Source organism: Lagopus muta, chromosome 1, assembly GCF_023343835.1.
Source record: "Lagopus muta isolate bLagMut1 chromosome 1, bLagMut1 primary, whole genome shotgun sequence".
Lineage (NCBI taxonomy): Eukaryota > Metazoa > Chordata > Aves > Galliformes > Phasianidae > Lagopus > Lagopus muta.
In genome coordinates, this window is record NC_064433.1 from 6,379,094 (window position 1) to 6,402,466 (window position 23,373).

The window sequence follows — 23,373 nt, forward strand, 5'->3', positions numbered from 1 at the left end:
TCGTCTTCCTGCTGCGAGCGTGAACGCTTAGCAAAATTTATCTGCATCAGACCGTCCCTGCGTACTTCAGATCTGTGGTCTGGCCTGGTGTTGGCCATAAGACAACCCTGAATGAGCCCAAGTCGAAAACAGTCTGGCACCATCCAGAATGTACAAGTGTGCCTCTGGTTTTTATTTTAAGTTTGGAATTCAGATTCTTAAGCATTCAACTTCTGCGAGTTGAGCCTTTGCTTGGCTATGGCAAAGTGCTTACTCCAGATGCACACAGCGCATGGCACTGGGGCCGGGATCACAGAATCACAGAATTGTAGAGGTTGGAAGGGACCTCCAGAGATCGAGTCCAACCCCCCTGCCAAAGCAGGTTCCCTACACCAGGTCGCACAAGTAGGTGTCCAGGCAGGTCTTGAACATCTCCACAGAAGGAGACTCCACCACCTCCCTGGGCAGCCTGTTCCAGTGCTCCGTCACCCTCACCGTAAAGAAGTTCTTGCTCACATTTGTGCAGAACTTCCTATGCTGCAGTTTCTGGCCGTTTCCCCTTGTCCTGTCTCCACACACTGCTGGAAAGAGTCCGGCCTCGCCATTCTGCCCCTCACACCTTAGATATTTATAGACCTGGATCAGGTCCCCTCTCAGTCTTCTTTTCTCAAGACTGAACAGACCCAGTTCACTCAGCCTTTCTTCACAGGGGAGATGCTCCAGGCCCTTCACCATCTTTGTGGCCCTGATGATGGCATGATGAGGATGGGCACAGTGAGACCATTGAGCTGTCACAGCTTTTATTCACAGGCAGCCCGAGGATGGGACCGCGCACAGAGGCAGAGCATTGGGCGTGCGCTGCCAGCTGTGCAGGAATGGGCACGTTTTGTTCCAGGAAAAAAGCTCTCCCCACATTGTTTAATTTTCATGGCTCATTTTGCAGACACGTCTGAAAATCTCTTTCTGGAAAAGTTTATTAATGTTTGAAAGGATGAAGTCATGCTTCTTATGTACATTGATCATTCGAGTGTGCTCGCTACACAAAGGTGTCACTTCCCAAAATGTGTCAAGTTACCAGGTTGCTTAGACTGTTTTGTCAGAATGGAGAAGATCCATGTAAGAAAAAGAGGGGCTAAGTGGGGAGGACATGTACATATTAGTGCTTTGTTCTCCAAAGACACCAGTCATGTAACCTGTCAGTGGATGCCTTGCAATTATTCCTTTTTCTTGTGGTTTAATAAGGCAATCTTTGCTTTATATGAGCTTTGCATCTCACTTTCAGCAGTATTACATCAATAAATATTAGTCTATTTTCTTTTGTAAAATGCTGTTGCTACCTTTTCTAGCATGAATAAAATGCTCTGAAATTCTTCCCAATTTTTTCAATGTTTCCTCAATTACTGGCACCAAACACACACAGTATTCAGACAGCCATAGCATGCCAAATACTGGCCTAATGTACAATCTGTAGGTGTATACAGAATTTGTCTTGTAGCCAAACTGGGAAAATAATCTTTTTTGCCAAGCGAGCTGATAGTCTTCTAACTTTCGCAGACCCATCTGTTTTATTCCTGTGATTTTCAGAAATTATTTATAATTGCTGTTTCCTGGAGAGGGGCTACATTCTAGTGCACGTATTTTTTCAAGTTGTACAAATTTAGGTCTGATCCTGTTCAAATAAATGACATTTACTTGCATCCAATCCAGTGTCACATTCGTAGCCAAATAGCCTTTCTTCACCACTTATCTCTAGCTGACAAATCTTGTCAGGACACTGTGGGAAGATTTTGGGGTTTGGTAGAACTGCTGAAGTGGCATGGATTACAATCCCTTTAGAAATGCACCCAGCCACTGCTGATTTTCAATTTAAAATATGGCAAGTTTAGAACTGCTAGGTATTTAGTTCTATATTATTTAGCATATACACCTCCATTTTTGAACTTTATTTAGCTATGATATCAAGTACAACAGAATTGATACAGGAGTATCTTCCAGAACAGCCACTCAGCCTCTGCTGGAAGAGTCAGGCCAGGAGATTTCCCTTGGGGAGACAGAGCATGTGAACTTAGCAGTGGTGTTTCTGCTGGTAAGGGTAGCACTTTCTCACACTCAAGACATGATCCAAAGTCAATAAACCTTTCTTTAATTGACATAGATACAGCTACAGCAAGAGTTTTGCCACATGTAATTGCATTCTAGACAAGGTGGTTATGCTGGCAAATTCTGCAAAACACTTTACATCTTTAGGAACTGAATTTTCAATCACAAAAAAAAAAAAAGTAATTGAAGGGAGCTTATAAGCAGGAGGAAGAGCAACTTTTTACATGGGCAGATAGTGATAGGACAAAAGGGAATGGCTTTAAGGTAAAAGAGGGGAGATTTAGGTTCAATGTTAGGAAGAACTTCTTTATTCAGAGGCTGGTGAGGCACTGGCACAGCTGCTCAGAGAAGCTGTGGGTGCCCCATCCCTGGAGGTGCTGCAGGCCAGGTGGGATGAGGCCCTAGGCAACCTGAGCTTGTGAGGGGCAGTCAGTCCAGGGCTTTGAGGTCCTTTCCAATGTAAGCCAATGTAAAGTCTGTGATTCTGAGAACATCACAAAATTCAACATCTTCACTTGACATGTATTCCATAAACCCACACTTAGACTTCATTAAAGTAGGAAGGGAATTCTTATATAGAAATATTTTCTTACTCTTCTGGGACCCACATTGTGTGGCTGAGCCACCTCATTGTAGTCCTTTATAACTTGAAAATTTTAATGTTCAGACCTATTCATATGAATAACTGAGAAATACTCAACTAGCTCTCTCTCTATCAGCTTTAAACAAAACCATATTGATACCTGCTATTTGGCTGATAATTACCTAACAACTGTGGAAAAGTATTTCATAATCTTTCTGCAACATCTGTGCTGTTCCCTCTGCACGGAATAGAAATATTTAACTATGCCGACCTTTTCTGCCTCTACAGAATCATGCAATGTAACAACATTATTTTGAAATTTCCTTTAGCATACATTAAAAATCAATACTCAAAGCCAAATTCCTACTATGCCTTACTCTGTTGGCCACGTGTCAACTGTCCTTTTATTGCAGCTTCTTTTTTTTTTTTTTTTTTTTTTTTTTTCTTTCTTTGCTTTAAAACTCACTCCCTATTTTGCCCTTCGAGATGGGCTTTTATAGGTTTGCATAAGCCCAACCTCAGGGAACACCAGCAGCTCCTCTTCAGGAAATATTAGTACCTAACATCCTCACAAACTCAGCCAACAACAGCGTCACAACTGATTTAGTTGCAAAATCCAGTTCCTCCTGTTCCAACAGCACGTAGCCACTGTTTGATTTGAAGAAATAAATGCTCTTTTATTTACCTGTTGCAAACGCAATCAATATTTCAAGAAATGTGTAGATGTGGCTCTGAGGAACATAGTTTAGTACATAGTATCAGTGGCAGTTGGACGATCTCAGAGGCCTCTTCCAACCTTAATGATTCTATGATTTACCTACTTTTAATAGGCACAACCAAGCCAGTGCTACTGCATTCACACAAAGGTTACGCAAAGATGTTATGTTTTGTTAACTCCTCAATTCTAACTCATGCATTTTTGGTAGGTTTTCCAGGATGGGGTTGTGTCCAACCACAATCCAGTGCAACAAATACACAGGGTTAAACTTTGATACTGAACTTCTCACAGCACTTTAATAAGAAATTCCAAGATGCTGGGATATACTTCTGAAATCACCTAAAGAATCATAGAATTATGGAATCATTAAGGTTGGAAGAGACCACTAAGATCATCCAGTCCAACCATCAACCCACCCCCACCATCCCACTAACTATGGCCCTTAGTGCCACATCTGTCCTGTTTCTGAACACCTCCAGGGATGGTGACTCCATCACACCCCTGGGCAGCCTGTGCCAATGCCTCACTGCTCTTTTTGAGAAGAAATTGTTCCTCATATCCAACCCGAACCTCCCCTGGTGCAACTTGTGGCCATTACCTCTCATCCAATCGCTGTTACCTGGTAGAAGACGCCAACCCCCGCCTCACCACAACCTCCTTTCAGGCACTTGTAGAGAGCGCTAAGGGCTCCTTTTCTCCAGATGAACAGTCCCAGTTCCCTCAGCTGCTCCCCTTAAGCCCTGTGCTCCAGACCCTTCGTTGCCCTTCTCTGGACACACTCCAGTTCCTCAATATCTTTCTTGCAGTGAGGGACCCAAAACTGAACACGCAGTACTGAGGTGCAGCCTCACCAGTGCTCAGTACACAGGGACGATCACCTCTCTGTTCCTACTGTATTTCTGATAAAATTTTCCACTTCAAACCCTTCTTCTGGTCAATTACGTGAGAACGCATCCGTCCTCCATCGCATACAGCAGACTGAAGGCAGAAAACATTGGGGATATTAAAGCTGGTCGCAGAGCAGCACGTCCTACACGCTCCCGCTCAGCCGCACCGCCCCTCCGCGGCCGGGGGCGGCGGCGGCGTCGAGGCCGGCGGTTGGCGGCGGGCAGCGCGGCGGCCATGGCGGCGAGCGTCGCGCGCTGTGCTCTGTTGAGATGGCCGTGGCGGGCAGGCTCCCGGCGCTGGTACCGTACGGAGCGGGGGGTGTACGGCTACAAGCCGCGCAAAGCGGTAGGAGAGAGCTCGGCGGAGCCGCGCGGCGCTGGGGAGAGCGGCAAAGCAGGTCGGGTCCGCCAGCGCACAGCCTGACGCGGCGCCGGGCTGAGGGGAGGGTGGGGGACGAGCGGCGGTCGGCGGCTCTGGGGCAGCGCGGCTGCGGAGCTCCTGGAGGGAGCGCGGCTGTGACGGAGACGGAGCGTAGCGACGTTCGTGCTCTATCTTACGTCTGTTCTCTATGCATACATAGAGTTGTGCTAGAATTAACTAAGTACAGGTAATTTTCTTCTGTAGCAACGACGGTAGGGATTTTAGGTCATTTTTACCGGGGGGGGGACGGGACAACAAAAAACAATTCCAAGCAGAAGACTTGAAGTTTTGAAGAAAGGTTGAGGGAGCTGAACTTGGCGATGGCTCCGGGGAGACTACACTGCGGCCCTGCAGTGCTTGAAGGGAGATAGGGAGATGGCAAGCAGCAGGGGGAGCAACGCTGTACGTGGGCAGATAGTGACAGGACAAGGGGATTGGCTTCAAACTAAAGAGGGGAGACTTAGGTTAGGTGATAGGGAATCATTCTTTACCTTCAGAAGTGAGGCACAGCTGCCCAGAGAAGTGTGGGTTCCCCATCCCTGGAGGTGCTCACAGCCAGGCTGCATGGGCACTGGGCAGCCTGGGCTGGTGGGGAAACCCAGCCTATAGCAGGGGTTGGAGCTAAGTGGCTCTGAGGGCTCTCCCAGCATAAGCCATTTTATGAGAACCATTATAGGAGTGTTGTCCTCACATTAACAGCTAATGAGATCACAGAATCACAGGGTTGGAAGGAACCTCAAGGATCAGGAATCTCCAACCACCCTGCCATAGACAAGGCCACCAACCTCCCCTTTTAATACCAGATCAGGCTGCCCAGGGCCCCATCCAACCTGGCCTTGAACACCTCCAGGGACGGGGCATCCACAGCCTCTCTGGGCAGCCTGTTCCAGCACCTCACCACTCTCTGTAAAGAATTTCCCCCTAACATCCAACTTAAATCTTCCCTCCCTCAACTTAAAACCATTTCCCCTTGTCCTGCAGTTATCTATCCTTTCAAAGAGTTGATTCCCCTCCTCTGTGATTTGTACCTTGTTAAGGTGTATGTAGGTGTAATGTTTTTGTTACATTTTGTAATCTGCTGTTAAATGGTTTTCTTGCTAATAGTGTAGAGGAAAAACACGTTATAAATTTTTCCATATTATTCATCTATAGCAGGTTCTGCTTGCAATATATCTTCTGGTTTACAGTTTATCTCGCTCCTGCAGAAAGAGGGATTTTGTCTGTTTGTTTTTAGCAAGACCCTATCTGCCTGACATCCCAGCAAGGAGCAGGCAAGTGCAGGAAGCATGGTTAGTTGGCTATGGAAATAGGACTTTGCACACCAGTACCTTGCCATTCTTCAGTTGGGTGTACCCATCACTGTAATGAGATTCAAAGTAAAACAAGGTAGCTTTACGTACATATACAGGCTAGCAGGGGAATCATAGGGAGACATGGACCTGTTGGAGTGTGCCCAGAGGAGGGCCAAAAACATGGTGGAACACCTTCCCTGCGAGGACAGGCTGAGAGAGCTGGGGCTGTTCTGCCTGGAGAAGGCACCAGTGAGTCTTGAGAGTAGCCTTTCAGTATTTGGGAATGTAATAATGGGGGAATGTAAGGACGGCAACAAACTCTTCAGTACTCACTGTTGTGACAGTACAATGAAATGGCTTTGAACTGAAGAGGGGAGATTTAGATTGGATGTATGGAAGAAGTTTTTTACAGTAAGGGCAGTGAAATGCTGGAATGGGTTGCCCAGAGGGGTGGTGGATGCCCCATCCCTGGAGACACTCAAGGTCCGGCTGCCCTGGAGTGCTGAGCAACCTTAGTTAGGTGTCCCTGTTTGTTGCAGGGAAGTTGGTCCAGATGGCCTTGAAAAATCTTTTCCAACTCATGATTCCATGAAATCTTGCTTGAAAATTCCACTAGTAACAAAATATAGCAGCCTGACTATAGGAGCTCTTGCAAGCTGATGAAGGTGAAAAACATCTTTCCAGCCAGAACCTAGAAGATTATCAGACTGAATACTCATGTGTTGGTGCTGTAAACGCATTAAATGTGAGCATGTGCAATATTCTGCTTTCTTTTTGTGTTTAGTTGATCATGCCCTTGCTCGTTTAATAACTGCGTACTCTGAACATGGACACAAAGCAGCCAAAATAAACCCACTGTTTGCTGGGCAAGCTGTTATGAATGTGGTACCTGAAATCCAAGAGTTGACTGAAGTTCTTCAAGGGCCTCTCATTACCACAGGTAAATGCTACCGTATCACAGCAAGTTTTTGTCATGGATGATTTATTAGGAGGCTGTGTCCTCTGCAGAGGAGACAGATATTTAGAGGAGATTCAATCAGTAATGTATTGTTGGATGGAAAATCATTAACCTCAGCCTACTTACATGTTTGTTGTGCAGATCATCACGTAATGAATGGATACCTTCCCACATCTTAGGATACCATGAACGTTTTTAGTTGTACTTAAATCTACTGAGGTTATACATTAATTTCTTGTGTTGCTGTAACATTCTATGATGCAGTGTAATTTTTGACGTTGTAATAAAACTGCTGTGGCACTGGATTTTTGTCTCTCACTGTGGCCTTGAATAAACGTGTCTCTCAGTGCTATATATCTTATCCATCTACAGAACAAGTGCTTACTAACTTCTGATGCCCATGGGGTTGGAGCTCGTTTCTCTGAGCCTCAAAATGAGTGCTGCACACAAAAGCAGTGACTTGGTGTCATTTGCATTAAAGTCTTTCCAAAAGACATTTTGAGTGCCTTGCAAATAAGCATGAGACCATTGCATTAATACAACACTGAAGTATGGTTATAAATGGTTTTAAATGAAGGTAAGGACGTCAAGGGTATGAATTCGTACTCTCAAAATATTATTGTAATTGCAGGATGCTGGTTTAGTTCTTAGTGCTTCCACCTATCTCCCCACAAGTGACTAATAACATTTATTTCTGACCAGGGCTTCTCAACATGGGAAAAGAAGAGGCTTCTGTAGAGGATGTGTTGGCTTACCTTGACCATGTGTACTGCGGGCATATTTCCATAGAAACAAGCCAGCTTCCAACCTTGGAGGAGAGAAAATGGTTTACTAAAAGATTTGAAGAACTGAAACAAGAAGCTTTTATGACTGAAGAGAAAAAGCACTTGTGCAAACTGATGTTGGAGTCACAGGTACCTTCTTCACTATTACTCAATTTAATTGAATTCTGGAGTTTGTTGTGGGCCTTCTAATGCTCTGGATGTGGTCCACACAACTTAAGAGTCGCTATTCTGAAGGCTTTGTGAGCATGTGAGAGGGAGAAGTGCTGGTTTTTTCATCAAAGAAGCGTGATACACAAATGCAGGAATCTTCACTGGAGATTGTTGCTGAATTTACCCTGCAACCTCTATTGAAACATTTACCAATACCTTTTTAACTTGCATTGATTTGTCTGGAAATTATTTCTAGCAGAATATTTCCAGCCAGATCCAAACTCAGACAGCTTTTAGAACAAATCAGAACCTGTATTGTTTGTGATATATATTTGTATCATGTAAATTCTCTGGAGATGCAGTGACCATACAAATCCCTGAGTGCTGGATCTTAAAAAGTGAGATTCCCTGTGACTGATCTGACAACTATATATGCTGTATACTAAATGTTACTGTTGGGAACACAAGGTTGGGCATACTTCCATGCACTTTGTGCTGTTTTCTTTTCACTCAGCCACATCCCTACCTGTTTCACTAGCTTTGAAGCACACTGCATCCCTCAAAGTTTGGAGAGAACAAAACAGAATTGAACTGAGGTTTTAGCCATGTAGCCCTTCAGCAAAAGAACTTTTGTTCATAGAATGAAGAAGTGAAAGATTTATGAACTTGCAAGCTGTGTAGAGACAATTTATTCAAATACTTCTATACTGTGAAAAAAAAACTTTTATTTTTCCCCTTCTTTCCCTGCTTTATCAAAAAGAATGGAAGGGTAGAAGAGCAGAATCTGTAAAAGTGTCCCTGTTTCCAGTTTTCCAAGTGGTAGGAGTGTTAAATGTAATGTGCAACAATGACTAAATGGAAGTATATGACACACCTTACATTTTTTTTATTGCCTTCTTGGCAATTAAAGAAATTTGCTTCTGAGAAAGGAGGGTGAAATCAGGACCTTAAGAATCACACATTACCCTCAGAATAACCAGAACTGTATTTAAGAGTGTGGAATTGAACTAATGTGAAAAAAAAACACTTCTGTGTGTGAGTAGTTTTATATATGTAATGCCTTAGATTTCAGTGTTTCTCAACTGAGGGTTGTTCATCAGTTGGCTTGGATCTTTGGCTGTGGCTCAGTCTTCCCTTCTCAATTGCAGTCATCTTTTATTTTCAGTTTTCAGTTGCAAGACACTGCAGACACTTCCAGTGCTTCCAAAACTTTGTCATTTAAGAGAGCTGTCTAGGAGTTGATGAATGCAGTGAGTGAAGTGGAAGGAGTGAAAGGAAAATGAAGTAAATACAGATTCCTTTATTTTCCTTCTCTCAATAATTATTTTACTTATGTACTAAATATTGTGTCTAATGTCATCAAAGTGAAACACCGTTTCTCTAGCACTTTGCATCTCAGGATAGCTAAGGTTTATGCTGTAAAAGAACACAATTCTTTTAATTTTCACTAAAAAAGGTAAACTGTTAAGGAATTTGTAAATTGCTCCTGTTAATTTTGGTATCCATCTCCTTCCATGTTAGGTAGAGCCAGCTTGGTCCTCAATCCTGCAGTTTTCGTCGTAAGGGGAAAAAGGCACTGTCTTGTACTCACCATAGCTTCTGATCTCAGACAGTTGGTGTGGAGAATTAGCTGAGATTTTCAAGGGCTATGCTTACATAGCTACAAATATAAATGGTATTTCCAGTTTACAAATGGAAGACTCCTGCTCAAAGTTGCTTAGTACTGAAGTTCCCCTGTTTTTAACAGGAGTTTGATCGCTTCTTAGCCACCAAGTTTGCTACAGTGAAGCGATACGGCGGTGAAGGAGCAGAGAGCATGATGGGCTTCTTCCATGAATTGTTTAAGATGTGTGCGTACAGTGGTGTGACAGATATCATTCTTGGAATGCCTCACCGTGGAAGACTTAATCTTCTCACAGGCTTGCTTCAGCTTCCACCAGAGGTAAGGGATTCACAGTCTTACTGGAAGTTTCTATGTGTCTGGCTTATTTGCAATAAATATGTAAACTAAATGTTTGTCTTCTGAATGCTGAAGCAGTGAAAAAAAAGTCACCTTTGTGAGAGTGTATTCCCTTCATGTCAGTACCTCTGCTGGATTTCCCTGGGAGGTTGATAAGAGAACTCTGTGAAATGGGTTTATATGTTTTTATTTGAGGCATCCTGGCTGTCTCAAGGGTGGGAGAGCATATAATTCTGGAAACATTTTTCTTTTATTGTGCCAATTAATCAGGAAAGAGATTTAAACAGGTTTGTTTCCATGCAGCTCATGTTCCGTAAGATGCGTGGTTTGAGTGAGTTTCCAGAGAATTCAGCAGCCATTGGGGACGTTCTCTCCCACCTGACATCTTCTGTGGATCTTGACTTTGGTTCGCACAGGCCTGTGCATGTCACCTTGCTACCAAACCCCTCACACTTAGAAGCAATCAATCCAGTGGCCGTGGGCAAGACACGAGGAAGACAGCAGTCTCTGCTCGATGGAGATTACTCCCCAGAGAGCTCTGCACAGCCTGGAGACAAAGTTATTTGCCTGCAGGTATTTTGCTCGCAACTTGTAGCTGCACTTTGTATGACTTCCTAGACCAGCATGTGAACAGAAATGGTGTATATAAAAATACGAGACAAAAATTAATTAATGTAGAATATGAAGAACTGGGATTCTCTTTACAAAGAATGTGAAGGAAAAGGAAGGCATCTAGGTACCACATATGACAGCACCTGCTTTTAGACAATTACTCCAGCTTCTAGATTTCCAAAGAAATTATTCAGCTTCCTTCCTTGATTTTGATACCTTGCATTGGGGGTTTTTGCTTTAAACCGTTTAAACCACCGCTGCTGGTCTTCTTTTAATTAAATAGGTTTTGAGAAGAGTTAACAACAAGGTTGAAAAATATACAGTAGGACTTAGAATTTTGTCATTTTATCATGGTATTACTGAAATCAGTCTTTTCGTGCTGTCTGGAATTGGTTCTTACTCTTTTTTTTTTTTTTTTTTTTTAGTTTCTTTTCCACTTCTTTTCCTAGTGTGTCTGCTCTTGTCTCTGTGTGATAAGATAGGAGTAGGAATGAGTCATGGCTCACCACTATTTAACTTGCAGCAAATCCTATGGTGACTGGCTTGCTGTTGTTCAGTGGTCAGTGAGTTGGTACTTAATGCTGCAGCTTTGCTGTAGCTGTGATACTTGCAGTCACCAAAGCACCAGTGGGTCAACTTAAGATATTATGGATCTGTTCCAAGTAGATCAGGCAGTCATGTACAAATCGTGGAAAAAGTAGCCTGAAAGGGGTTAAGAACGGGACCCAGCAATAGGTATTGCACAGCGAGTTACTGTTTCCTCAGTGTTGCTGTTCCTCCAGTGTTCTCTCAAACAAGACTCTTCCACCTTCTTCCCTCCTGCAGGTTCATGGTGATGGTGCTTTCTCTGGGCAGGGGATTGTTCCTGAAACACTGACCCTCTCCAATCTACCACATTTCAGAGTTGGTGGGAGCATCCATTTGATTGTTAATAACCAGTTGGGTTACACCACTCCTCCAGAGCGAGGAAGATCATCACTGTACTGTAGTGACATTGGTATGTATCAGAAAGAATAAGGGAGGCTTTTTAACACCAGTGGGAACATTTGCTATTGCAGTGGGATTTTTATAGAAAATGTTATTAACATTAGGGAACTGTATTAATCTGTATTTCTTTGGATAATAGAATATCAAATCAAATTAATACTGATTATTGCCTCCTACTAGCAAAAATTCAAGTGCTAAATGAATTCCCTTTTCTATCTATTCTGGGATGAAGACTGACTACCAAAGAAAAATCATGTTGTATTTTTTACAGAATATAGTAAAATGTTTGCAAGACTTACATCAATTCTTACTAATTTAATTTCTGCTGTGTTGTTGACAGCTTTTAAAAATGTGTTGTGATGGAGTATGTAACAGATGTGTTTTCAGTGTGTCTTTTTTACTTCAATAGTCTCTCCTTCATTTGTTTGTTATCAGGTGAACTTGTTGAGCTTTTAATTAAAAGATGAGATTCATGCCACTTCTAACCTTAAACTTAGAAAGCCTTTGGCTTTGGACTGGTCTGTCTTAATGATAAACAGATGTATTGCAATTGGCCAGACCACGGACATAGCAGTCAGTTCCTTTGTGTATGCTTCCTGGAATTTAAAATATACTAATGTATATGTGTAAGGTTTAATGTCAGGTATTTGCCTTATGACTTCATCAAACCAGGCAAGTAGATTCATTAAGCCTGTGTATAGTCATTATTATGACTTCTTTTTTTTGCATTCTTAGTATTTCTTTCTTCTTATTTAGTTACTTAGGGGTGTCTGACCCATCTGGACTTCAGGATTTTGTTAGGGAGGAGATATGATATTGGTCAGGAGTGAACCATCTTTATCTTCCAGTATTTGGGCAGAAGAGCACTCTGTTGCTGAGAATACTTAAGTCCAAATTCACAGAATTCACAAATCGTCATACAGGAAAATATGTTAAGACATTTGGATTTTGCAGTTTTCTCTTTTATGAGAGATCTCTTTTTGCCTGCGAAATGACCAGAGCAAGCAAAAACCTTTTGTCCTAATGGACAAAGCTGGACATGAGCCAGCAATACATGCTTGCAAACTAGATGGTCTTCAAGGTCTCTTTTCAACCTAAGCCAGTCTATGATTCATAGTGAAGAAAGAAAGAAAATTTGGTTTTTGTTTGACAGAATCAATCAAGTAGTTCTTCCTCATTCCCTGAAGACTTTCTGCTCTCTTCTTGAGAGTAGGAATTTACTGATAAAGAAGTTGTGTTCAAACTATGACAAATACAACATCTTGAGCCAATTGGACTTTCTTTCAAGGATGTCTCCTACTCCTTACTCCAGTTATCATCATAAAGAACATCTTTAGTAGATTTGTTAAGTATGCTGAGCACCAGTGCCTGTAGTTTTCTGCTGGGTATGCTTGTGTCCGTTTTCCTTGGAGGGGAGTTGAATGCGACTACCCTTAACTTTGTTTTGAATCCCTGGGCAGGTAAAATTGTTGGATGTGCAGTTATCCATGTCAATGGGGACGATCCTGAGGAAGTTGTCCGTGCCACACGACTGGCAGTTGAGTACCAACGCCAGTTCCGCAGGGATGTGATAGTAGACTTGCTTTGCTACAGACAGTGGGGCCACAATGAACTTGATGAGCCATTCTTCACCAACCCTAGCATGTACAAAATCATCAGGTAAGAGTGACGCCATCTGATGAGAGAACTCAAAGTATGCTTTTTATACATCTCATCAGTATTGTCCGTTACTCTAACAGAAATCTCTGTTTGCTGGAGATCCTTTGTCATACTGTCAAATGCTAAGTGTAGTTAGACTGTCAGCAGTCCCTGGCTAAGGTCTGATGACATGTTAATAAAGATGACCACTGGTGTCAATTCTTGAATATGCGTTTTGATGCCTCTTGGAGAACAATCTTGCATACAGCCTTTGGATTTCAAATTCCTGATTGCTCAGAAGGCAAAGTTGTCTACTGTGTGAAAGGGTAGGTTATGTGAGAGAATGTGCAGGAAGCCTGTACAATGTGTTGTCTTTTTGCCTGTTCCAGTGGAGCCTCATCTTCACAAGCATTTCGATAAATTTAGATTCCATCTTGACCCTAGAGAAAAATTAATTCTGGTGTTTTAAGTGGAACTATATGGAACTGGGTGCCTCAATTCTCAGCTAATCCTGAAATTCCACCATCAATTTGTCTGAAGAACGATGCACGATGGCACAAAGCCAGTCTGAATGAGAGGATTTCTTAACTTACTTTTACCTCTAGCTGCTAGCAGTAGGCACTATCTTAAGCAAATGACTGTAAAGCATGAATCCAAGAGAATTTTTGTTATTCTGGAAATGTCAGGAAAGAAAATTTGACCCACATGAGTATTATGCACTAGGTCATCATTTGTGTTAGCTTTCCATTTTACCTGACAGGAAGAAAGGTAGTATTTCCCTGTTCTGAAGTTACACTTTTCAGGCTTAATGTCTGTGGGGTTTGATTCCCTCCCCGACAGATCCCGTAAGAGCATCCCAGACACGTACGCAGAACACCTCGTAGCTGCTGGGCTCATGACTGATGTTGAAGTATCTGAGATAAAGACGACCTACTATTCCAAACTAAACGACCATCTTGCCAACATGACTTTGTATAGTCCACCTCCTACCAACCTGCAGGCTCACTGGAAAGGTTTGGTTGAACCTTCTGCTAAAATCACCACTTGGGACACAGGTATGCCAATACCACTCCTGCAGTTTATTGGAGTCAAGTCTGTAGAAGTGCCTGAAGAGCTCCAGATGCACAGCCATCTTCTAAAGACGTATGCACAGGTCAGTAGAGCATAGAGATACTTAAATACCTGACCTTTCACAGCAAGGCTGCCAATTAAAGAATAGCACAGTTTTCTCTAGGAAGAGCAGTTTGTTCCCTTTTTCAGGTTGGGATTATGCCATTTTTCTCTTAGGTTTGAAGAAAAATATCTTCTCCCCCCGTATCAAGCCATATACTTAATTCTTAATTTAGCAATATTTTGCTGCACTGAAGAAGCAGCCTGTAGAAAATAGTTTGTTGTTCATACAAAGAATATGTCAGTATAATAAATGACTGTCATTTAAACTTTGAGTACATTACAGGAGAATGAATCAGGAAATTTGTAACATAGCAAAGCAGTTTGTTAAGCTAGTAATGCAATGCTTAGGTGTTTTTATATCAATGTGTACACAAGTTTGAGAGTTGCTGTGTTTCGTAAGTAATAAGATTTTGTGCAATAACTGGATTGGTTTGGTTTTGTGAACATTTCACTTGGATCAATGATGACCATGGGCCGATGTCTGGTCAACAGCTATGGAGAGGCTGTGAGTTGAATACTGAAAAAGACTGAAGTCCTCCCAGCCCAAGGCAAGAACAGCACAGCTACAGCTCAGAATAAGGGAATTCTGGAGACTGAAATTACTTACAACTGGAATCTTTCAGTACTGTACCAGAAGTTTGCCAAGTTTCTTTCTGCTGTCCTCAAGTTTTTAGTATTTTTAGACTAAGATCTAATCTGTCAATGCACTGTTTGTTGACTAGGAAGGGAATATATGGGCTGCACATGGTTTTGTGCTCAGCAGAGCAGCCTCCTTCAGGATGTGCTGAAATAAGAATGCATGTATTTCAAACCAACCAAAGTTGGCTGCAGGAAGAACAGTACTTCTCTCTGCAGGTTTTTTTGTTTTGTTCACTTCAATCTATGCTACAAGGCATAAACAGATTGGAGAAGGCAAAATAGTAATTTTTTTTCCTTATTTAACTGTTTAGTCAAGAGTTCAAAAGATGGAGGAAGGAAAAAAGCTGGACTGGGCAACAGCTGAAACTTTAGCATTTGGTTCCCTGCTGAGCCAAGGTAAGAGGCAACTAGATAGCAGAAATATTTTATTATTTGCTTTTGATGCCAGTGAAGTATAACATCAGACGTTTGGGTGTTCTAAGTTTAAAGACTGATGTGATGAATACATATGAAAATTTATGTGAGAGTAAGAGAAGGTAAAATATGAATCCTGTATGTTACTGTTATCTACAGATTGGATAAGAAATGTATTTAATGAGTTACTGTTTCTTTACAACCTGTCAAGAAGACAGTGCTTAGTGCTGAGCATGTGAGCAAAGCGAGGGACTTCAGTTGGGCCTCCTGTACTCCTACCTTATGTAGTGTGTTTCATGCTGTGATTAATTTCCCTTCTTCTCAAGTCTAAATTTGTATCTCTGTTTATGTGTGATGCAGGATGCCTGTGTTTTACAGTTTGCTTTAGCAAACTGAAACACTCCAAAATAGTTTTTGACTGGAAGGAGGAGAAATGATATGTGAGCATCTCTGCAATTTGGAGGGGAAATTCAAGGAAGGACTTAACAAGAAAAGTGACACTTTGGAAGTGGGGACTTATTTTTCTGTGTATTTTCTTGTATGATTTACTAAAGCAGTGTTTTGCTTATTGGAAAGGATTTAACATCAGACTAAGTGGACAAGATGTGGGCAGAGGAACCTTTAGCCAGCGACATGCGATGTTGGTTTGCCAAGAAACAGATGACACCTACATTCCTCTGAATCACATGTCCCCAGACCAGAAGGGTTTCTTAGAGGTAGGTTCTGTGGTACGTGAGACAATATTCCTCAAGTTGTGCTGAAGGAGAGCGTATTTTAAAGCTGCTGAGGTGTGTGTATGTAGCCTGACAATCCCCAGATATGGAGGCCTGAAATCTACCTGGGTTAAGGAGAGACTAGCAAAAGGCAGATTACTGGTTTAAGTTGACCTGTAGCAAGTTCATAATTCTAGTGCATGGTTATTTACCCTCCTTAATAAGGAATAATGCTTTTCCTTAAGAGATCATCTATTCTTTTTCTTCCTTTGGTATCTTCATTCAAAAGCAAAAAAGGTGTGACTGTGAGTTGTCTTTTGGAGTATGTGTCCTCAGAATGCCTAGCACTAAAGTGCCTGCTTCCAAAAGTTCTTAACCTTAGGTTGTTATGCAATCATAGAGTGGCTTAGGTTGGAAGGGATCTTAAAGATCATTGAGCTCCAACCCCATCTTTCTCACCTGTCCCTCCCAACAATTTCCTTTCTGTTAGGTGAGTAACAGTCCCTTGTCTGAGGAAGCTGTACTTGGTTTTGAATATGGAATGAGTATTGAGAGTCCTAAGTTACTGCCAATTTGGGAAGCTCAATTTGGAGACTTCTTTAATGGAGCCCAGATAATATTTGACACTTTCATCTCTGGAGGTGAGTGTACCAGAAGCTAATGTATTTACAATGAATTACTTGTGTTATTAGAAAATCCTTCAGCTTTGCCCATACAAGGGCAATGTGTTGAGAAAAGAATTCTGTTTTCTCAAGAAGCCTTGTGTGCTTGCCTATGAGATCACAGCTTCCTATGAGATCTGTGGCATTCCATCTAAAATGAAAGGCCCCATCCTTGGCAGGAGATGGTCATTCTAAATGGACAGTTGGTGTTAACAACCTTTCTTCCCCTTTCTCCCTCCTTATTCACGGTGTGTGCACGTATATTCAGGAGCTTGTTAGGAAGTACCTTTCCTTCATGAGGCATCTCTTAAAATTCGTGGTGCAAGACAAGAACAAGAAAAAAAAAACACAAAAAATGCTTTGCAAATAACATCTCAGTTTGACTAACACATTTTCTGAATACTCAGAGCAAAAAGACTTTTCACAGGTGGAACATAGTGAGGGAATGCTAAGATTGATTTCTAGAGTGGAATTCCTTGTGTGTGGGGTCCGCAGTGTTGGTATCTAGCCTTGGTTAGGCCTCTGTGTTCAGTTCTTTCAGATGGGAGTTGTTAGAGGCTTTGTATATCCCACTCATCCTCAACGTGTATTTAAGGTCAGGATTAATTGCTTTCTGGATTTGACTACAATCTCTTAGTCTGGGAAGCTATCCTCTTGCGAGCATTGCTGTATTAGCTAGAGCTGGCTGACAGGATGCTGCCTGCTTCGTTCTTGTACAGGACTAAATGATAAGGTGTACAGAAAACGTGCAGTGAATTATGCTTAGAGGTCTTACTGAAGAGTTAGCAGTGCCAATGCTTGTTAATGAGGAAGACAATGCTGATAAGAGAATTTTTGCATAATTTGGTGATGTTTCTGATGGAGTTTTAAAAGTTTCACTGTTCGATGTGATGCCATAAGTTCTCTGAAAGCCCAAAGATATTTGAGTATTTCAGAAATTTCAGATCATCTTATGTATGCCATTTCATAGTTATGAATCTCACCACTAAATACAGCTACATGTTTCAGGGCTGTACTTACCAATGTGGAAACTTAGCTGTGTTCTGTTTTCCTGAGTAATTCATGCAAAGTGCTAAGTCTTATAGGGCTTTATGTTCTGTCGAAATATTTTTTTTCCTTCTTTCTTATTCTGTGTTTTTAGGTGAGGCCAAATGGCTTCTGCAGAGTGGGATAGTAATTCTTCTTCCCCATGGCTATGATGGTGCAGGTCCTGAGCACTCATCCTGCCGGATGGAACGTTTCCTGCAGGTACCCTGCTTCACCTCTCAGATTCACATGTTCCAGTCCTGGGCTGTTCTGTTGCAAAATGCCAAATTCACAATGAATCTGCTAGTGGTAGCAGAAGCTGGAGACAGGATCATACAGCAGGACCGGGCTGGTCTGAAAGTGGAGAAGTTAAGGGAACTGTGATGAGGAGGTGCAGATCTGGAAGTGGTGAGGAAGCAGTTTTGCTTTAAATGTTACAACAGCTCTAGTGCAAGACTCTGACTGAACTTCGTAATAAATGCTTGTTGTTCCCATTGGGCAGATGAGGGAGACCTAAGTGAGTGTGGGGTAATGTGAATGTTTGCAGTGTAGAATTTCATAGTGTTTGTGAAAGCCTCATGCCCTCTGCTCATGTGCTTCAGTACTGCCTGCTGTCTCCTTCCCAATTGCCACTCTTCAGCAGTGTCACTGTACCACAGAATGAGTCCAGTAGCAAATAGCAGGCCTCTAATGGAACTTCTTACATAAAGCATTTTGGGGTTGGCATTGAAAACAGGCAGCCACCCTCTTCTGCAAGCCACTCACAGATGTTCCCAGTATGCATAGAGCAGAATGCTGGGCACTTAAAGTAACAGTAAGGAAATTGGTGGCACAAAGAAAAGATGTCCACTATAGTGTCGTTGTGGGCTGAGTAATGATTTAGGGAAAAATTTGCAGCATGCTTAGTGGTGCTTCATTCTGGTGGAATGGTCATGACCTTCAGCTGTTAGAACTGCCATGCCTTGGCTACAGAGCAGTTAAAGGAGGCAGTTCAGATGTAGTGGTACTGTGTAAATGCTAAAGCAGTTTCTCTGAAATTGCTCTTCCCTAGCAATCAGTGTTTTAATTGGGGTATTTGCTCTTCTGTTCTTACACTAGTGTGAAGTGCCTTATGTGTCTGGACACTTGCACATTTGTATTACTGCTTCCTTCTTGACAAAATACTGCTGTGTTCCCCTCAGATGTGTGACAGCTCAGAGGAAGGAGTTGATGGGGACCAAGTGAACATGTCAGTTGTGCATCCCACCACCCCAGCACAGTATTTCCATTTACTCCGGAGGCAAATGGTCCGAAACTTTAGGAAACCTCTCATTGTTGCTTCTCCAAAAGTGTTACTCAGGCTCCCTGTAAGCTGGAAAACTTTATCTTCCTTTTTTTTTTTTCCCCTCCTCTTCTGTGTTCTTGTAACCTTTCTCTTTGTTTTCCTCTGTGTTCTCTGCTCATTTTAGGTCAAATCAATGGGGTTTTGTTGAGGGTTAAAGACGGGTGCATGTGAGCCCGAAGAAGGCTTGATTCTTGGTCCAGTAGATTCTTGGTCCATTCTTTAGAATGCTACCATTCTGTCTGTCTTCTCTGGGAGCGGAAATGGGAGGAAGAGGGAAAACTGCACCTTTAGTATTTAACAAAACCTTGTCTCTCAATCATCTCCCCAGCTTTGAGATAAAAGGCAGCCAGATTCGGTAACTTTCAACTCTTCCCCATTTAGGCTGCTGTATCAAGTTTTGAAGAAATGGCTCCGAGAACAACATTCAAACCTGTCATCGGTGACTCCTCAGTAGATCCTAGAAGGTAGCTCTACTTTCTTACAAGAAAAGCTCAGAAAGGAAGTCCTGTCCCTTTCTGCTACCTACCAGCAGCTCAGGTTCGAGGTGATAAAGAAGTAATTGTTGGGGTAGGGGAAACACCTGCCTGATGGGTGACTTAAGGTTTTACTTGTTTCTCTCTTTTTCTTCTGCTTTCATGTTGGTAGTAAAGCTAACTGCCAGCATAATAGCCCTTGCCTCCAAAGGGAGTCTGTTATCCTATTGCTAATCTGATGGATTAGTGAATCATGCCCATTAGTTAACTTCATTGGAAGCAGCTGTTATCTGAAGAGCTGCAGAATTTTGTTCTGTTTTGTTGAGATGCTTGAGCTGATGAAATGAAATTAGGGCAATAACAAATCTTCGTGTGTGTATTGTCTTCTTCCCTTTAGATACTATTTTAGTGAGTCCTGTTCACAAAAAGCAGTTCTAGCCTTTGAATTTTTCTCTCCTTCTTACTTAGTCCCTGTCCTAGTAGTACTCAAGTCTGTCAGCATCTCAAATGTTTCCATTCTGGCCCACCATGACAAAGCTAGCTGTATCATAGCATCTTGGTTTTGTAAGTGGAACGGGGAGGCACAAACGGTAGGGTTTCTCTTGCTGCCTTTGTCTAGCAAGCTTAGGCAAGTAAGACCTCTCTGACTGCTGGAAGCTACTGCATATCTTCTAACAGTGGTTCCTCTTAGGTCTGGAAGAGAATTATCCTCTGGGGTTCACTCTCTACAGAGAGAGAACAGATGGCTAGCTTTGGCTAGGTTTTTAATTTTCAGGCAAAACTAAAGCTGAAGAAACAAGACTTTTGGGTGCTGGCCTATTGTGCCCAGGCATTTGTTTGTCAGCTGTTGGATGAGAGTGGGAGTTAAGGGAAATCAAAGGAGAAAATATGGTTTAGGGTAGTAACTTTCTTCAGTTAAATTGCCTTTAAAGTTTGGCTGGTTGTTTTTGTTAAAGGTGTGAAACTGTTCTGCATAAAGTTTCTGCAAATCACTAAACTTGGAAACACTCTTATTTTTCTTTAGTGTCACCCATGTGGTGTTCTGTTCTGGTAAGCATTACTATGCTCTGGTGAAGCAAAGAGAGACAGTAGGAGAAAAGCAACACAACATAGCTATTTTAAGACTTGAAGAACTGTGTCCTTTCCCACTGGAAGCTCTGCAGCAAGAGCTGAGCAGATACAGTCGTGCCAAAGGTATGCAAATTTTTACCTTTTTGTTTCTGGACTCTTTGCAATCTGTTGCTTGCCTTCTAGGGTGGAGAGCTGAAGTGGTGTTTTCTTCTTTGTTCTTCCCCCTATATATCCCTACACATTTAGTGTTTCTAGAGTGGGATGATATAAAATGTTTACCACTAGTAATGTACCCTTATCCTTTCTTTAGTCTTCATCTGGAGTCAGGAAGAGCCACAGAATATGGGTCCTTGGTCTTTTGTGTCACCACGGTTTGAAAAGCAGCTGGGAGTTAAGGTAAGATGCTCTAGGCTATAAAGTGGAGTTTGAAGCTATTGACTGCAAAATTCTGTGATGCTTAGACATAAAATTAGTCCTAATGTCTGAACTGCATGTTCTAATTTCTTAGCTTTTTTAGAGCCCTTTACTAGCAATGAACAAGCCTGGAGCTTTCTTTTACCAGGTGTTTAGTCTAAACAGACAGGATAATGAAAGATTGCAGGTAGAAAACAACATATTTAAGGTGCTACAGCAAATAGGAAGAGAATCTGAAGCTGCTGTTTGCTGTGGCAGATCATGCACTATGATGTTCTTGGAACTGAAGTCTTCAGGAAATGGAGGATAACTTCCTGTAGTATTTCCAACTGGAACTGCATAGTCAGGAATCGCCATGGAATCAGAGAACCAGAGTCAAGATGTGGGTCTATATTTGTGCCTCATTAATCACTTCTTCCTGGCTCTCATTTCAGCTCCGTCTTGTGAGTAGACCTCCTTTACCAGCCCCAGCAGTTGGCATTGGAACCCTGCACCACCAACAGCAGGAAGACATTCTTACCAACACATTTATCTAAATTTTCAGTGGACAGACTACTCCTGCAGTCAGTCAAGTTGGTTGCCTTCTTCCTGTGAAGAACAAAAGCCAGATCCTTAGGACTCAATTCTCCAAAACAGGGAAAAAGAATGGAATGAGTTCTGTAATGGTAAAGCAATTTTGTAATGTAGGGGCATACCTAAGGGTGAAAGCTGATGTCTGTTACTCCAGGTGGTTCTTGGTCCTTTTTACTATTTTCCACACAAGATTTTTTAAAAGTTTAAAAACCAAAAATGCAGTCTGGGGGGCAGCTCAGTGAGATGGGTTAAAAACACCTTGTATCAGCTTGCTTGTCCACACTGCGCCCAGTTCCCTGGTCATGGTGCACGCGTGGAAATGGTTTCTTGTTTCCACAGAGGTGTTAGTGCTCGTTGGTTGAATAAATGCTTCCCTGTGCCTGAGAATGAGCCATTTCTATAGCAGAGTATTGTGGATTTTCTCTTTTCTTTCCTTACGGACCTGAAATTAAATCAGATGCAATTGTTATTTGACAGGGAGAGTCATTAAAGCCATATTCTTGTGGGGACCTTGCAGGATGACCCCTTAGGGCACTGCTGTTTCTCTCACCAGGAGAATCGGTGCTATCACATCAAGCTTGCAGAGTGGGAGGCATGGTGTATGAGCCTTACTGCCTTATTTTAGAGCCATGTTTTGTAGAGGCCAAACCAGTTTCTAGAGGCTACCTTATAAAGTAACCCTGTCTCCTACCCAGGAAATTCTTCTCAGGGCTCCTCATCAGTTTATTTGTTGTTTTCTGAGGGCTTGCTTCTGTGGTCCCTAGTTCTCACACGGAATCTTATGCTGTAAGAAGGCTGAAGTTGTGACCAAGAGCAACAGAAAGTCCAAAAATGTGGCAAGTAAAACAAAAAAGTGAAATAGGACAGGCTGTAAAGAGTTCAAGGGACACGTGCTGAAAGCTGCAATAGTGAGGCCCCTTTCAAATACACTGGAAGCTTCAAGGGTGAGGGATGGGAGAATTAGAAAGTCAAAGGAGCTCATTAAAAAAAAAATAAAAATCTCCCAAAAGCTGCTCTGAGGGACTATTTGATAACAGAACAACAACAATCTCATGACTTGGTTTGGTTTTGTTTTCTCTTTGTGTGAGTTCCCATTTGGAGGCCCGCTGGGAGATTCCTGAGCAAAAGGCTTTTATTTGCAGTGGAAAAAAAAAGTGACTAAAACAGACTGTAGAAGAAATAAGTGAAATAAATTGTAGTAAATGACAGAACAGGAGAATAATCATCCAGGTTTTCTGGAAGAGCTCAAACAGATACAGGTGTTCAAGCCACATGAAAGGAAAACCTTTACAAATGGAAAAGTAATTCTAACTCAGAATTGATTAGAGTTAGAAAAGTCAAAGAAACCTGAGCACTACATACAGACTGCAGTAAGCACAGGAGTGCCTTGTGCTTCTACAGTGTCAATTTGAAGGTTTCTAGAAATTTTCTCATTGTGCAGAGATCAAGATGTCCAGCCTTTCTTTATGTCATTGTTTTGGGTTTTTTTTTTTTGTCCTCTAGGGGGTTTCAAATGTTTTATTTTTTACCAAAAAAAAACCACAAACCCCTCATAGTTTACAGTATTCTTCATATGATAACAAATAATAACCATCACAAAACAAAAAGGCAGAACTCATCATCCGGTTTGATGGGGCTTTGAGCAGCGTGGTCTAATGGAAAGCATCTCTACCCAGAGCAAGTGGTTTGGAATGAGATGATCTGTAAAGTTCCTTCCACCCCAACCCATTCTGTGATGTAGGTGTGTGGCCTGTTGGCTTTGGAGAACCTCTGATCCAGTAACACAGCAAGGTGAGCAGAAGAGGAAGAGAGACAGCAACA

At 42.1% G+C, this 23,373-nt stretch overlaps 1 protein-coding gene across 1 annotated transcript; it reads left to right on the forward strand.

The window, feature by feature from the left end:
* The first annotated feature begins 4,463 nt into the window (after positions 1 to 4,463).
* On the forward strand, positions 4,464 to 21,942 carry DHTKD1 (dehydrogenase E1 and transketolase domain containing 1). The gene is made up of 17 exons (XM_048962885.1): positions 4,464 to 4,665; positions 6,765 to 6,920; positions 7,641 to 7,852; positions 9,621 to 9,815; positions 10,137 to 10,406; positions 11,271 to 11,442; positions 12,893 to 13,091; positions 13,911 to 14,223; positions 15,194 to 15,278; positions 15,873 to 16,012; positions 16,500 to 16,650; positions 17,813 to 17,919; positions 18,879 to 19,043; positions 19,403 to 19,485; positions 20,519 to 20,688; positions 20,876 to 20,961; positions 21,414 to 21,942. Exons 1-17 carry the CDS (start codon positions 4,503 to 4,505, stop codon positions 21,513 to 21,515), a joined length of 2,769 nt encoding a protein of 922 aa, XP_048818842.1. The 5' UTR covers positions 4,464 to 4,502; the 3' UTR covers positions 21,516 to 21,942.
* Positions 21,943 to 23,373: the final 1,431 nt, after the last annotated feature.